The 15,394-nt window shown below is 43.5% G+C and overlaps 1 protein-coding gene across 2 annotated transcripts in view; it reads right to left on the bottom strand.

Annotated features, from left to right (window-relative positions):
• Positions 1–10,098, bottom strand: part of LOC138960790 (monocarboxylate transporter 10-like) — a 46,070-nt gene extending 35,972 nt beyond the window's left edge. For both annotated transcript variants that reach the window (XR_011454062.1, XM_070332441.1), the window contains exons 1-3: positions 9,060–10,098; positions 7,004–7,309; positions 2,738–3,345 (exon numbers count right to left, since the gene is read on the bottom strand). Coding sequence is in view for 1 of the 2 variants with exons in the window: in XM_070332441.1 (XP_070188542.1) it covers positions 2,738–3,345; positions 7,004–7,262 (867 nt within the window). In the remaining variant the exon portion in view is untranslated. The remainder of the gene's footprint in view (positions 1–2,737; positions 3,346–7,003; positions 7,310–9,059) is intronic.
• Between the last annotated feature and the right edge of the window lie 5,296 nt (positions 10,099–15,394).

The following is a 15,394-nucleotide window of genomic DNA, read 5'->3' as shown; positions in this document are numbered from 1 at the left end:
CATCAATCACACATTTATACTAAAATAACTAACTAAAGTCTCTTGCAAATAATTCTAAACAAGGTTTTGTTACTTAATGATTTACTTAACCAAACTCAGTCATGAAAACTGTTACCGAAATCATTATTTAGTTAGTGTTTATGTCAGCTGACTGTGTGTTCATAACTTCACATCATTTATTTAACTGAAAAGCTACGTACTAAAATCTGCTGGTAAATTAAAATAAAAATGACATCAAACTGTAACAGCCTACTCTGGAGAAGAGCAGCACATCATTTGAGGTAGTGATTTAGTGTAGTAAATTAATTATTGTGTATAAATCATACTCATGGCATGTGTTCATAACTTCACACCGTGGGGCTGAGGGTCAGTTGATGTGAAGTTATGTACACCGTGCAGTCAACACAGATTCATGCTGGAATTATCAAAATGTAATTTTGAGGGTTGATATTCAGAAAACTTCTTACAAAATGTCCAGATAAAGTCAAATGTACTCTTTTGCTATTAACAAGGCATTATTTTAAACACGCCCTTGAAAAATGAGCTTGAGTTATGTGAAGTTATGAACTTCATGACAAAACGGCTAAGTACTTCAGAAAGAAACAGTCAGCAGCCAGTAGATTCTTTTTGTGATGAAAATCATGGTACAGTGTAATTTGGAAACTGAAAATAGTCATTTTACATATATTTTGGGTTTTGACATGAGTTAGTAACTCTCACATAAAAATAGTGCGCAAGACACAGAGAAAATGGCTAACTAAAGCATACTGCTTGACTTTAGTGACAAAAATTGCTTAGTATCTAAATCTAATGTACTTTTATATGCAAAATTGCTGTTCCACTACAACCTTAACTTTCATGGCTAGCATTTAAGGACAAAAAACACTCTCAGTGGAGATAGTAGGAAAGTTCATAACTTTCTCACAAGAATTTTTTATTTCTCAATTACTCAAACACCAATGAATGAACTTGATGCAAACTTTCAGTGTGACTGCTGCTAGTGGATCCAAATGCATTACAAAGCTAGGTGTTCCCCAACCAGTCAATTTACTCTTTTTATAAGGCAAAAGGTTGGAAAGTTCATAACTCTTTTTTCACAAGAAAATCTGCACGTAAACTTCAAACTACTTTTGAACATGCAAAAACAAGTCAAACAACCCTTTTTATGTTTTATACCTCTGCAAAACATACTGTAAAATACTTTTTTACAAAAATATATCAGGTTTCAATCTTTAATTATTATTTAGAGCTGATCAGTGAACAAAAATGAAGTCTTACGGAAATAGTTATGAACTTTCTGTGAAATTTTGTCTCCCCATTTTCTGCAGGCTCACTGACAAAATTCAAAAACTTTGCTTTGTCAAAGGTACATTTGAGTTTTACTGGCTCAGTGAAAAGTCATTCATGACATTCTGTCCCATAAATATGACAGAGTAGACCATGTTTCAATATGCTGTAAGGTCATGTCACAAAAAATGGCCAAAATGTAGTGCTGCTGACTTCAGATAATGGCGACATTTTCATTAAAAACAACAACTGAGCACACAATGTTTCTCTAGGTGTGTACTTCATACTTTTCTTTAGAAGTCTCATTAATCTTTACAAGGATTTTATTTTTCTTTGATGTACAAATCAGGTTAGAGCCAAGGTTGCACAGCTATTTCAGCTGTGGACACCATTTCAGACTTAAGGCCATATATATACTAGATGAATACCCGCTTCGCCGGGTACGGCTGCGCCGGGAAGAAGTCGAGCCGAATACCCGGCTATGCCGGGTGTACGCCGGCAAAGCCGGCGCACCGCACGGAGGAAGGGAGATAAACGCGGCTGAAAACACTGGAGAAGATAAGGAAGAGTTACTGGGAATGGATCCAGAGAAAAACCAAAATCAGTTCAGCGCTGCGCGCTGAGAGCACGTGTTGAAATATCTCATCGATGAGGTTGTGTCCGGGGTGTAGCTGAATACGGTCTCCAAATTTGAAAAAGATCCACCGAGAACTTTGGCCGTGCATCGCGGACACACACACACAGACAGACACAAGTCGTATATATATATTCTATATATGCCTAAGGAGGCTCTCTGCATGGAAGAGAACTTTTGTCTGATTCGCCTGTGTCTGTGAAGAGCAAGAAGAAAAATTTTGAAGTATCAGCAGCTGCTTTAAATGGTTGAAGCAACAAAATATAATTTAAAAATGACAGCACTGCTGAAAATATGCACTGAATCGCTTGCAATTTCGAATCGAAATTAAAAATATAATTATGTCATGTGCATTATGTCATGTGTAAGAGACATAGGCACACAGAGTAAAGGATAATCTCCCTTGCTTATGACGCGCTATTTCTGCGGTCTCACTTATGACGTAATTATATATATTTTGACGAAAATTCATATTCATTGAAAAAAACTTTTGAGCACAAAAGGAAAACCTCACAATATGATTTTTGTCCGAAAATAGTGATGGCAAGTTTTCATGTTGCTACTTAAAAATAAATGCGCTGACAGTGACACTGACAGACAAGATGGAATCAGTAGCACCCATTTTGTAAGTGCGAGGCTTAGTATCACCTACTGTAGGGGCCCCCATTAGCAGGTCACCCATTACAGACCTGTAGAAGTGGTTGGATTCCAACCCCATTAGTATTACTATGACAAACAATGTGAGTTTTTGTGATGCTGCTTGAGCCATGTCATGCATGCAACACTGATTTTGTGAAGTCATACAGTAATACTCACCAAATGCACAAAAGGCACAAAATACCCAAAGAGGGAGACGCCGCTTGCCAGTGCCCACACAACATAGCCTTTGTTTCGCCAAATTTTGACATTGAGGAACTTGCGAGTCCATCGGTAGCAGTCACTGATGTGCTCCACCACACTTTCTGAAGATAGCATCAAGGCAGCCAGGTTGTTCTCCCGCACGATTGTGGGCTTCCACGTCAAGGAGTAGGGTATGAGCAGGAAGATCATTCCACTAAGACATAGCAGAGTGTGCTTCAGCCCAATCTCTTTCAAAAGTATCGGCAGTACTAGGGAATAGCCGATAGTGAACACAGCACTGCCGAACGTCACAAGACCGTTCACCAGCCCCATTCGCTTCTTGAAGTAGTGTCCAAGAATGACCAGTGATGGGGCGTAGGATAAGGCAAAGCCCACCCCCATGAGTACTCCATAGGTGAGGTAGTAGAGCATAAGCTGCTCCACAAAGGCACTGCTCACCATCCCAATGAAAGCCAGCACACCCCCGAAGAAGGCCACCTTGCGGATTCCAATGCGGTCGCTCAGGATACTGGCCACCATGCAGGTGAGAAACGTCAGCCCAGTGCACACCGACCCCACCCATGCTGCAAAACAATCATCACAGGTCACAACGTCACACTCAGGTATAACAACATCACCCTATACTGTGCTAAATACAGACATCATGCAAGATCAGAAAGAATAGTAAGTTAAAAACAAACGAAAATAAAACAGTTCATGGCCTTGAGCCCATCCATGATGAAACAGAATTATCACAGGTTAGAAAAGTTGGCCCTGCACTCTTGAAAGAAATAAGAAAATAAATCAAGTAGAAGATAGACAAGAACATTACAAAAGCATATTTTCATTTCATGTTCAGTTCTGTCGTTTTCTTGACTTATTACATGCTATATATCTCTTTCTGTCACTTCTCATTTTTGTTGTTGGTCGTCACTGAAGAAAACATATCATCGAAACCAGTTTATGTTAACATTGTTATGTACGTGTTCGTCAGTCAACTTCTCTGGTGAGTACATTTATATTATTTTCTTCCTATAGTCTCTCTTTCCATATTTCCATATTTTGTCTGCTCATGAAGTTAGTACCCTGGTCTGTGCAAACCTCTAGGGGGCAACCAAACCGTGTAAAAAACTGATCTACTGCGGCTCTGGCCACCGCGGTCTGCTCTGGCAAAACAGCGGCTTCTACCCATTTGGTGAATTGATCTACCATTAGTAGAACGAACAGGTTGCCTTGTGCGGAACGAGGAAAGGGGCCTAGTATGTCCAGATGTACCCTGTCCATCGGGGCCCCCGTCATGAAGGATTGTAACGGTGCCCTGTGACGCCGCCATAGCGGCTTGCTCAGGCACGCCTTCACGTGCCGTTCGACGTCTCGTTTATGTTAACATTGTTATGTACGTGTTTGTGTGTCAACTTCTCTGGTGAGTACATTTTTATTATTTTCTTCCTATAGTCTCTCTTTCCATATTTGCCCCCAAAAAAGTTAAAAGTCAGTGTGGCAAGTCACAGCATTACATACATGTCAGTGTTGTTGCCAGCCTAAGAAGACAATAGGTCATTTGGACCTCCCTAAAAAAAACAGTAAGTCCAAATGTCATGGCTTTATAAAAACAATAGGTCCAAATTGTACCGCCATACCTTTGATACATATGCAATGCAAAATAACTTACAGTCCGGAGTTAAATCTATTTTTTTACGCAAAAATGACAAAGCCATTGATGAACTTTCTGCTGTTTGCACCGTTTTCGGTAAATAGGTACACTGGCTGGATCGGGTATTTCCGTAAACGCAGCCTCGAGTGTCAATGACGACAAACACGGACTCGGCACCGAGTGCATTTTCACTCGTAGCGAACATGAGCATTTCGATCGGGGTTTGTTTTCCGACTTTGCAACTCCCATTCTATTCATTGCAGACCTTGTCCGCCTTGTACGAATATGTATCGGTCAGTTGACCACCAAAACGTAAAAACTATTGGTCCATCGACCGGACAAGGCTAGGTCCAATGCGTCAAATCAGAAAGGAATGCGTCAGAGACCGAAGACCGAGGCCTGGCAAGGGCGGATCTGGGGGGGGGGTTACACGGGTTACGTAACCCCCCCACCCCCCCAAAAAAGAGGTAATTTATTGGCTCAGGATGCACCAGATAGCTCTATTTTGCTTCTTTGGATAAAAAAAATTTCCGGGGGGGCATGCCCCCGGACCCCCCTAGAGGCTTAGGCGCCTTCGGCGCCGTCAACTTGTATCTTCGCAGTCATTTTGTAACCCCCCCCTCCAAAGTGAATTGATCCGCCCTTGCCTGGCAACAACACTGCATGTATCATTAACATGTCCAACATAATGGTCATTCATTTTGACTGTAGAAAGCTTTCTCATGATAAAAAATGAAAAACAGAACAAAATATTGTAAACACGACAGTCTTGTATACATGTATCAAATATGTGTACAAGTATATATGAGGCTGTGCCAAAAGGTGCTCTGGGAGACCCCTGTCAAATTTGCACATTGATATTTTGTTTTGTAATCATACATTTTTCCTGATTTAGCCTCACTTAGCTTAAAAGTATATCAAAGATACAACATGCACAACATTAAGGTGCATGTTGGCCTTTGAAAGGGTTAAAATACAAAATAATTACAAGATCCAGGTCCGAATGTTGATCCGGAAGTGGGGACATTTTAGGGGACCCACAAACAACGATTTCTTGTTTTTTATCTTTCAAGTTGAGAGTCATTTTTTTGTAGATGGGTGAAAGAGGAGAGATTCAGCTTTTTAATCAATGTAAAAAGCAGAACAAAATTCTTCCCGAAATGTGTGAAAAACGGTTTTTTTAAAAGCTGTTACGATCGTAACCTATCATGTCAGATGTCACACCAGCAGAAAAGGTTGACGGCAGTGATTTGCTCCAGAAATCTCTCTAGAAGAACACAGAAACAAGTGCTGCAATCTTAGTTTGACGTTTAGCAACGGTGAAAACAGCACTGATTGTTGTATATATTTTATATCAGGCATGTTTTTTACGGAGTAACTTCGTCATGTCAGAGTGTTTCGATCGAACATTTAATAATTCTGGCCGCGATTTTACTTCTACCGGATGTTTGTCGCATCGCAGTAAAAAGACATTCCTTCCCACAATGCCTTTCGCGCACTTTTCCCTCCAAGATGGCGTCGATAACACGCAGCGGTAAGTATCAGTTCCATGTCAGCTTTTTCTTGTAAGTTGCGGTCAACAGAAAGTTCAACCCGAAAAAAAAAAAAATACTGAGTGAAAGTTCGAAACCTAAAATAACCTTTGGAACCGTGTTAAACAGTTTACACGGCTATCATATGCAGGAAACAAACTCAAAAATAACAAAGACTGCCTCAAAAGTGTTAAGTCAGGCTTCGATCGAAACTCCTGACACAGATATCAAACTGTCAACCGAAACTTTGACACGGCTTCGCTCGTGTCATGTGGGAACGTTTGGCTCTGGCCTTCATCAGTCAGCACGATATGAGCTAAAAACGGATCAAAATGTCCCTTTCTTTCCACAAACGGGCTAAGTTTGCGATTCCCACCATTACTCTGGCAAAACTGCTAAATTTACATACATGTCGGATGCAACACATGACATCAGAAAAAATTTGTGTCCATTCTAAAAATGTTACCTCCGACAGATGAATGGTATGGCTGGCAATCTTTTCTCCAGGCATGATCAATGTTATTGTTTCTGACAGCAATGAAAGGACTTCACCAAATGAATAAACTTGGTTTTTGATCAAAACTGTGCTTTGCTGTTCTTGAATTCAAACTGCTAGTAATTGCTATCTGTCGGATGCAACACATGACATCATCATTGCACTATATTGTGTTCAGTTTCTATCAGCAATCAGTACATTTTAGTTTAAACACCTGCTACATGGTTATATAAATGATACAAGTAAAAATTTGCTCAAATGATATAGGTTTACAACTAATTTTACTTGTCTTTCATGTCCATTGTTACATCCGACAGATTCCCAAAAATTACGATTACACATCATTTTCTCAAAGTCGCTTTACTGAGTTATCTTTTTAAGACTGGAATTGTATGTCCAAATGACTATTCTTTCACATTGTGTAAGTGTTGAAATGATACTGTTACTTTTATTTTCTTATAAAATGTCCCCCTCTGACAGAGCACCTTTTGGCACAGCCTCATATATATCTGCCACATGCATGCATAATTATGCAGCACTGTCTGACACAATTAACTCACATGTCTTGAAACCAATGTTCTCATCTTGGCCACCAAATTCATCCAGCATGGCGACATAGAGTATACCAAAGGTGTTGATGCTGCCAAAAACAGTTCCATTTGCACACATGGAGGTGAAGCACACCACCCATCCCCATCCACCATCAGGCTGATTGAACACAGGGTCTGCCACCGCAGCCACTCTGTTGCTGTTGCGGAGAAGTTTGTCTGCAGCATCTCTGCCATTCTGATTATCATTTGTTCTGGTTTCTTTTCCCATGGTGGCCTCTTAATAGTCTCAGTGATCCAAGATGAATGTATTCAACCCTGAAAAACAACAACACATAAAACAGTAACCATGCATGCACTGAGAAATAACAAGGGAATTTTTCTAGCATGAACTATGAGAGAAACTCTTAAATATCACAACATCGGAACAGAATGCTTACATCACTAAAGTCATAAGACTCATATTCATGCTATTTTTTCAAAACAACTGTCACATTACAACTGAGAAGGGAATTTTTTATTTATCTATCTTTGAAGCTTTTCCTTGCCACTCTGAGACACCCGATATATCTGGTCACAGCTGACGTCAGTCTCAGTTTCATTACTTCTATTCGCCAGGGTTTCACTAACTAGTGCGTCTTGCGCCATTGGCGCATAACATCTCAAAATGTCCCATTGGAATTTCCTTCAGTGCGTCAAAGGGCACACTGAGTTTACGTACCATTGCGCCACCCCATGCACCCCTTTTCACGAGAGTACAGTGTTCGGAAAGACCTAAGCAAGAACGGGCGCGAAGCCAAGCAACTTGCAAGTTTGTGAAACGCGCTGTGATTGGCTTTTAAAATGTAATTCATTAGTATTCCACCAATCTACTCAGTAATTATCTGTAACAGTACTCAGTAATTATCTGTACGGGACCGATCTGTGCTTGCGCATTTACCTCTGTGGAAACTGTTAGTGTCAACACAAGCGATATCGATCGAAACACAGACCCACGTAAAAATGCAATGTCCCATTAGAATTTGGTTGAGAAGGACACATGTCCCATTGTCTTTTTCTTCCAGGCTAAACCCCGATTCGCGATCTTGTTGCCAGCATGTGCAGTCTCACCATAAAGCCTAGCTTTTGTCAAAAAAGCACCAGTCCAGAGAGTAATAAGGGGGAAACGGGAACATGTGTTACGATCTGCAAGTGTGTACATTATTATACAGTGCTTCGCTTCACAAAGACTTGCTTGACTTGGCACAAGAACACGCGATAGGAAAATCCGTAACACACTCACAGTCACGCTTGCTCGGCGTACTGTTTCAGTAGTCTGTTGTTTAGCCGCCTTTGTCTTTGAGTCGCATTAGACACAAGGTTAAAGCGGGGACCACATTTGGACGCCGTTTTACGCTCTATGCACCGCATGCCGTTTTGTGCGTCGCGCGGAATTTGCCGAGTGGCCACACATCGACGATTTTTTTCACAACGCGGTATCAGTGAGCTGACAAGAAGGTTCAGTCAGAGAGATGCATTCGACTGCCGCGCCGCGAGCAGCTGACGTCATCGCTCTGGTTTGCTCTGATTGGTCAAATTTCCGTCGTTCTATGCCTGTGTCATAGAAATTAGAACACGCGCTATTCTTCTGCAAATAACGCTTCGCGATCATGGCACGCTACGGCGCTCCCGCGTGGGCCGTTTTGAGCATAACTCAAATGTGGACAGGGTCGGACGGGAGTGTATGGACGGGCCTTCAGCGGTCAAAGGCTAAGACGACGTGGCGATCTGGTACAAACGCACAGGGACAAGCCACGGACTTACATTACCCCGTGGGACAAGCTGATAATATGTTTCTGGGCCACATGCAACCCACGGTTTCTCGGTGAGTGCAAGAAGATAGAGTACTTACTGACCGACCTCCAGCGGCCTAAATGCTGATGGAACTAGACCAAAACCTAGCTACAGTAACGATAAACGCGCATTAAAACCATCGGTCAATAAGTCCAGTTGCAGAAATTAACTAACTCCATTCACTAATATTTCCTCTTGACCACAAAATATCCCCGGAGTCAGCAGAATAGCTCACCTCTGGAACTGGAACTGTGTGTAAAGCAGACGACAGATTTATCATCGAGGCACACACATCGCGCGAATAGCCTACACGTTTTCTCTCCCATTCCAGCCTTCACATTTCTGTTCGACATAAACTCAGTGCTTTCCGTTTGAACAGGAGACGTCTAACGGTGAAGTCAACTGAACAAAATGCATTTTTTCCCACGAGCAACTTCCCCGGTGGCCAGCAGCATCACGTCCTACGTTTCATCTCGCACGCGTCTGACATGCGCAGCAGCTTATTCTACTTTTCTATCACAGCTGATCGCATGGATCGTCAGCTCAGTGAGTGACCGACCTTGTACTGTTGTAGGTAGTGTGTGTGCGTGTCGTTGTGTGTGTGTGTGTGTGTTTGTGCGCGCTATGGTGTGTGTGTGTTTGTGCGCGCTATGGGCGGGGATGGCTCGGAAGGGCGCGTATGTGGTGGGTAGAGTGTGCATCAAGTGCCCTGTGTCAGTTGGCTAGCATCCTCAGAGTCAAACACGGCAGTTTGTTAATATTTCCCTCGCAAAATCATAGTGATCTCAGTGATTGTCTTGACTCGATTTTGAGAGGAATAAAGACCAATGTATCGATTGGAGATTGGATTTCCCTTCTTTGAGTCATGTGACGTCAGAGGCCTACAAAACTTTATAATTGGGCGTTTCAGGTTGACCGAAACTTTAAAGGAACTCAACAAAAAAAACGTCATGTGTTTGATCAGTTGCATGTGTGTGTGCTGTCCAATGTCAAAACAACAACAAAGTGAGTACATGACGTGTATTTTGTAGTTCCTTTGAAGTTTCGGTCAACCTGAAACGCCCAAATATGAAGCTTATGTGTTTGATTGCATACATGACTGTGGATTGCATGCATGTGTGTGTGTGCTCGTTCAATCGTCAAAACAACAACAAAGTCATAAGTACCTGAAAGGAATTCGATCGATACATAAATGTTATTTGCGTGTTTGACCAAAATATGACATTTTACACAGATCTCGACAGTCATTGTTCACCTCGACCGCTAGCGCGGTCTCGGAGCGGAACAATGACTGTCTCGATCTGTGTAAAACAGGCATATTTTGGTCAAACACGCAAATAACGTATAATAAGTGCACACTGGGGTTTTTGTTTAAATAAAGAGTAACTTTCAAGTACCACAGGGTCTCAAATCGACAAATGAGCGGCTATAGGCTACAGATACTAATTAATTTTGAGGTAGCCTACATCAAGTTGTTTTTGAAAGTGAAGCAATTTTTGGCTCACGTAAGTGTAGCCTATGCGATCGTAACTTTGTCTGTCTGTGCGTGCGTGCGTGCGTGCGTCTGTGCGTGTGTATGTCTGTGGTAGAAACTCTAACATTTGAAGACGTCACATTACATTGACGTCACATTATGACGTAAGAGGGTTAGACGTCACGCGAAGGAAGTACTGACAGTCTCGGTCATTATTATTTTGAGCGCGCCGAGACTAGTTGGCAGTCGTGTCCAAGTTGTAAGTAGGCTACATGCAGACAGACAGATCTAGATCTAGTGTCTCGCTTTCTTGCACAGTTTCACTTATGCTCTTTCTGTGTGTGTGTGTGTGTGTGTGTGTGCAGGGCCGGACTACCGGGGGGGTTATGGGGGTTGCGCAACCCCCCCCCCCTAGCCTAAACATGTACCTTACTTATTTAATTTTTTTTTTATTATTGCTTATTTTATGCCGTTTCATGCAAGGAGCGACCATTTTCCTATCTCAGAATATGACCTACCCGTCAGCTTCAGGGGGCTTTGCCCCCTGACCCCCACAACGAGGGGGGGTGGGTGGGTTCTAGGGTTTCCGGACCCCCCGCCCCCCCCGCAGCCAAAAAATAAAAATATTGAATGAGGTATGCATTTCTTTATTTTACATTGAGTTTCAATTTTTGGGGTATTAATCAGTGACAAAATCTGCTGCCTGAAACTGGTAATGATCATCCTCAGAATGCACCAGATTGCACCATTTTGCATCCTTTTTTTCAAAATTTTCCGGGGGGGCATGCCCCCGGACCCCCCTAGCAAGCTAGGCGCTTTGCGCCGTCGGCTCGGCGCTTCGCGCCTTCACACCCATATCTTCACAATATACTTTTGAACAAAACCAGTCATAAAATAAACTGATCCGCCCCTGCCGCCAGAGGGGACATCCCCCTGGGCCACCACTGGCAACCCCCCCCCCTCCTCTTCGCCTAGTCCGGCCCTGGTGTGTGTGTGTGTGTGTGTGTGTGTGTGTGTGTGTGTGTGTGTGTGTGTGTGTGTGTGTGTGTGTGTGTGTGTGTGTGTGTGTGTGTGTGTGACGGAGTGATTGAGTTTGTGTTACTGTTTGTCGATTTCTTACGTGAGCCTTGAAGGCTTCGCCTCTTGTTTGTGAAGCAATGATCTTCATAAACTGATAAAGACTACAAAATTTCATAGCAAACGCTTCCCGGCACTGAATTTCAGGTGACACTGAATTACCTGGCCCGTGACCCAGTAGTATCCTTAGCGGATTATGACTTTATTCAGTTATTGGCCCCGGAAAAACAGAAATGCTGCAGCAAAAACGTTTTTTCCGGGGAATCAGTAACAGAATAATGATGTCATCATCCGCATACGGATACAAACGCTTCTTTTTGCAGAAAAACTCAGTGTTACAGATTATTCCGAAAAAAAGTTAATCGCAATAATGCCGCGGAATAACATGCAAACATTATGCTGTGGAAAAACTGTTTTGCTGCGGAAAAAACGATGCTTCGGTGGATGATGACATTATTCAGTTATTCCCCGGAAAAAACGTTTTTGCTGCAGAGTTGTTTTTCCGGGGAATAACTGAATAAAGTAATAATCCGCTAAGGATACCAGTAGTGCGTGAGGTTTCATAGAGGCCGGGTTTGTATGACGGCTTACTAGTGCCAAAACCTCATAATTACACATTAACATGCTTCCATTTGAAACTTCGAGGTCTTCATCGGGGATTGTAAATCCTTCTTTGTTAATTCGACATTTTGATTGGTCAATGCAATCACTCAGCGGTCAGGCAATCAGCGTGTCTCACCTCCAAATGGATCTGCCTCAATGTACACTTCCTGGCAAGCGTATCAATACAAGTGATATCAATCACGTGTCGCCATGACTGCAATAGTTTCTGCCAGCCGGTTGGTCATGCGCACGAACGATAGACAAATCAAGGGAAATGGAAGACAGCAAGTACGCAATTTGGTGACCGAGACATGAAAAGGATGTGACGTCATGTTATAATGAATGACGAATTGTTCTAGCGAGAACGTCACTGTGTGATTCGGCCTTTGCAGACTTCTCAAAAGGAACAAGCCATGGAAAAGTCAGTCTGTAAAATATAGAAAAGCACATAATAACCTCAAGCGAATTATAATGTGCTAAGCACATCGTAATTCCATGGGACTATACTTACACCGAAGGCGATGGTAAGTACGTGACAAGTCATGAATAAAATTGATGAATTGAGGTGCCACTTCACACCCAAAAAGAAAGATCCTTTGAATGGATAGATTTACAATTACAATATCGACCTGCTGCTTTCAACATGTCGGGGTGTGCCTAAATTGAGACAATTTAGGCACACCCCTCCATGTTGAAAGCAATCGGTGAATATTGTATCATTGACGCCCGACAAAAGCTAATTGAAGCCCTCAGTCGCTTCGCTCCGTCGGGCTTCAATTAGACTTTGGGAGGGCGTCAATCCACGATGAACTTGACCGAGAAGTTTCAAATGGAAGCATGTTAATGTTATTGTAATTCAATCTGACGACGATCTCTTTCCTGCTTTCATGCGGTTGTAAACAGACAGAATTAATTGGTTCTGTTCTGTTCACACACTACTTTCAGCCACCTTCCACGCTTTTACACACAGTACAAACACCCTTCCATTTGAACGCTCACCAAACGGGAACATCCTAGGTGCCCTCCGTAAAGAGCGAGCAATTTTCAAAGAATTTGATTTTTGCGTGGTTTATCTTACCCCTGAGCCATCGTGAACCCGTGTAATCAAGTTCTCTGTATCTGTATCTGTCTGTTACGCTGCACTTGTAGAACAAGTCATCCAGATGTCTGGCATTGTTGCAGCGGAGTGGGGGTGCGCAGCTAGTTCTTTATCGTCGTCTGGCTACTGCCAGCGCCGACTTGAAGCTCTCGGTCGATGCCGAGGTTACAGTTTCTTCATCTAATTGGTTCCAGGCCACTACAGTCTTTGGAAAAAACGAATGTCTGTATTGCTCAGTGTTACAGCGTGGCACAGTGAAGCATCTGCTATTGTTCCTGATGTAGTTGTCTACTGGATTCGAGGTGCTAAAGTCTCTGGAAGATTGACGTGGACGAATGAGACGTCCTGGTTTTTGAGGGGTCAGGAACTTGTCAGGCGGGATTGCCGGCACCAGCCCCTCAGCCACTTTGTAGAAGGAGGTTAGACGCAGGTGTTCGCGACGTTCCTGGAGGGTTGGTAGTTGGAGCTTGTGTAGGAGCCCAGTGACGAAGCCAGGAGTCGTGGTTCTGTAGTCACCAGAGATGAAGCGGGATGCGTTCCGCTGTATGCGCTCCAATCTCTCGACGTCCTGCTTAAGGTATGGGTCCCAGATGGTGGCACCATACTCAAGAAGAGGGCGGATGAGGGCAAGGTAGGCGTTGTGCCTGCAGTTTGATGGGCAGTGGCGCAGGTTGCGGCGGAGGAATCCGAGGGTGCTGTTAGCTTTCTTAGTGATGTAGTTGATGTGGGTGGACCACTTCAGGTCGTTCGAGAACTGAATGCCAAGGTAGGGGTTCGTGGGTACACTCTTGAGGATGGTGCTGTCTAGGGAATAGAGGTAGGAGGAAGGGGTTTTCCGTGCTAGAGTCATGACGTAGCATTTTGTAGCGTTGAAGCGCATGCCCCATCTCTCTGCCCAGGATTCAAGGCTCTTCAGGTCTTCCTGGAGGGCGATGTGGTCGCTGAAGTCAACGATCTCCCTGTAGAGGAGGCAGTCATCTGCGAAGAGGCGCACTTGGGACTTGACTGCATCCGGGAGGTCGTTGATGTGGCAAAGGAAGAGAAGAGGCCCTAACACGGTGCCTTGCGGGACTCCAGAGTCGACAGTGGTTGGGGCGGAGGTCGTGCCTTCCACAACTACCTGCATGGTACGTTGGGTGAGGAAGGTCTGGAGCCAGGCGAGTATGGAGCCGGAGATTCCGTAGCTGTTGAGTTTGTGGAGGAGACGATCATGGGGTACCGTATCGAAGGCTTTGGAAAAATCCAAGATGGCCATGTCGACTTGGCGCCCCCGGTCGTATGAGGATAGCAGGTCTTCTGTTGTTGTCAGGAGCTGGGTCTCTGTGGAATAGCCGGATCGGAAGCCATGATTTAGATTTGTCAGAATGTTGTTGGTTTCAAGGTGGGATAGGATGTGACGGCTAATGATGTGCTCCAGCATCTTACAGGGGACAGACGTGAGTGAAATGGGGCGGTAGTTGGCTGGGCAGTGACGGTCGCCTTTCTTGAACGCGCACGCGACGTTGGCACTGAGCTAGTTTCCCTTTTTCACAATGTAGTCGTCAGTTAGTAATTTGAATGCGACTCGCTGTGAGCTTATCTGCAATATCACGTTATTAAGTACCTCTGACAATGCACGAAACAAACGGCTGTGGTTCACAAGAACTCTAGCGATGGCTTTTGACTGTTCAGAGGAACTGGCGATAGGTATAAACCGTCGTCTGCTACGAGAACCACGACCTTGCGTGACCCCGCTTCCGGGCTTTTCTTTGTTCAAACTTTCAAAACTTCGAATTGTACTGATCTTGTCTTGATGAAAAAAGAAATCTTTTATGCTTTAAGAATGTTTGTGTAACAAGCTGTCAATTTATTATTTAGATTTTAAAAGTTAGGTCTAGCGCCAAAATGCACCACGGTGTCTCTGACACTCTCTCCGCAAAATTAATTCTTTGAAAATTGCTCGCTCTTTACGTAGGGCACATATGATGTTCCCGTTTGGCGAGCGTTCAAATGGAAGGGTGTTGGTACTGTGTGTAAAAGCCTGACAGTATCTGTGATGGTTTACGGGAGGCTTACTGTGCCTTTAATCAGGTTATCCCCCGTGTGAAACAACGCATGCAAAGGCGAAATTTGGTGTTTTTCACGTCCGGGCCGAACGAATGAATAAATGACTCGATTTTTCTTAGCTGAAGGTGTTTGGATTGTGTTTTCTTTTCTGTTTGAGGTTCCAGTCTGTGCAGTCGGTAAAAAAGCAAAACCATGTTTTTGAAGGGGCAACTAGTTGAGTTATAAGGGTTGGTCAAGGACACACACACACACAAACACACACATACACACA

The sequence above is a fragment of the Littorina saxatilis genome, linkage group LG3 (genome assembly GCF_037325665.1).
Source record: "Littorina saxatilis isolate snail1 linkage group LG3, US_GU_Lsax_2.0, whole genome shotgun sequence".
Taxonomy (NCBI): Eukaryota; Metazoa; Mollusca; class Gastropoda; order Littorinimorpha; family Littorinidae; genus Littorina; species Littorina saxatilis.
Note: the sequence above shows the minus strand (reverse complement) of the source record. Positions and strands in the feature narration are given on the sequence as shown.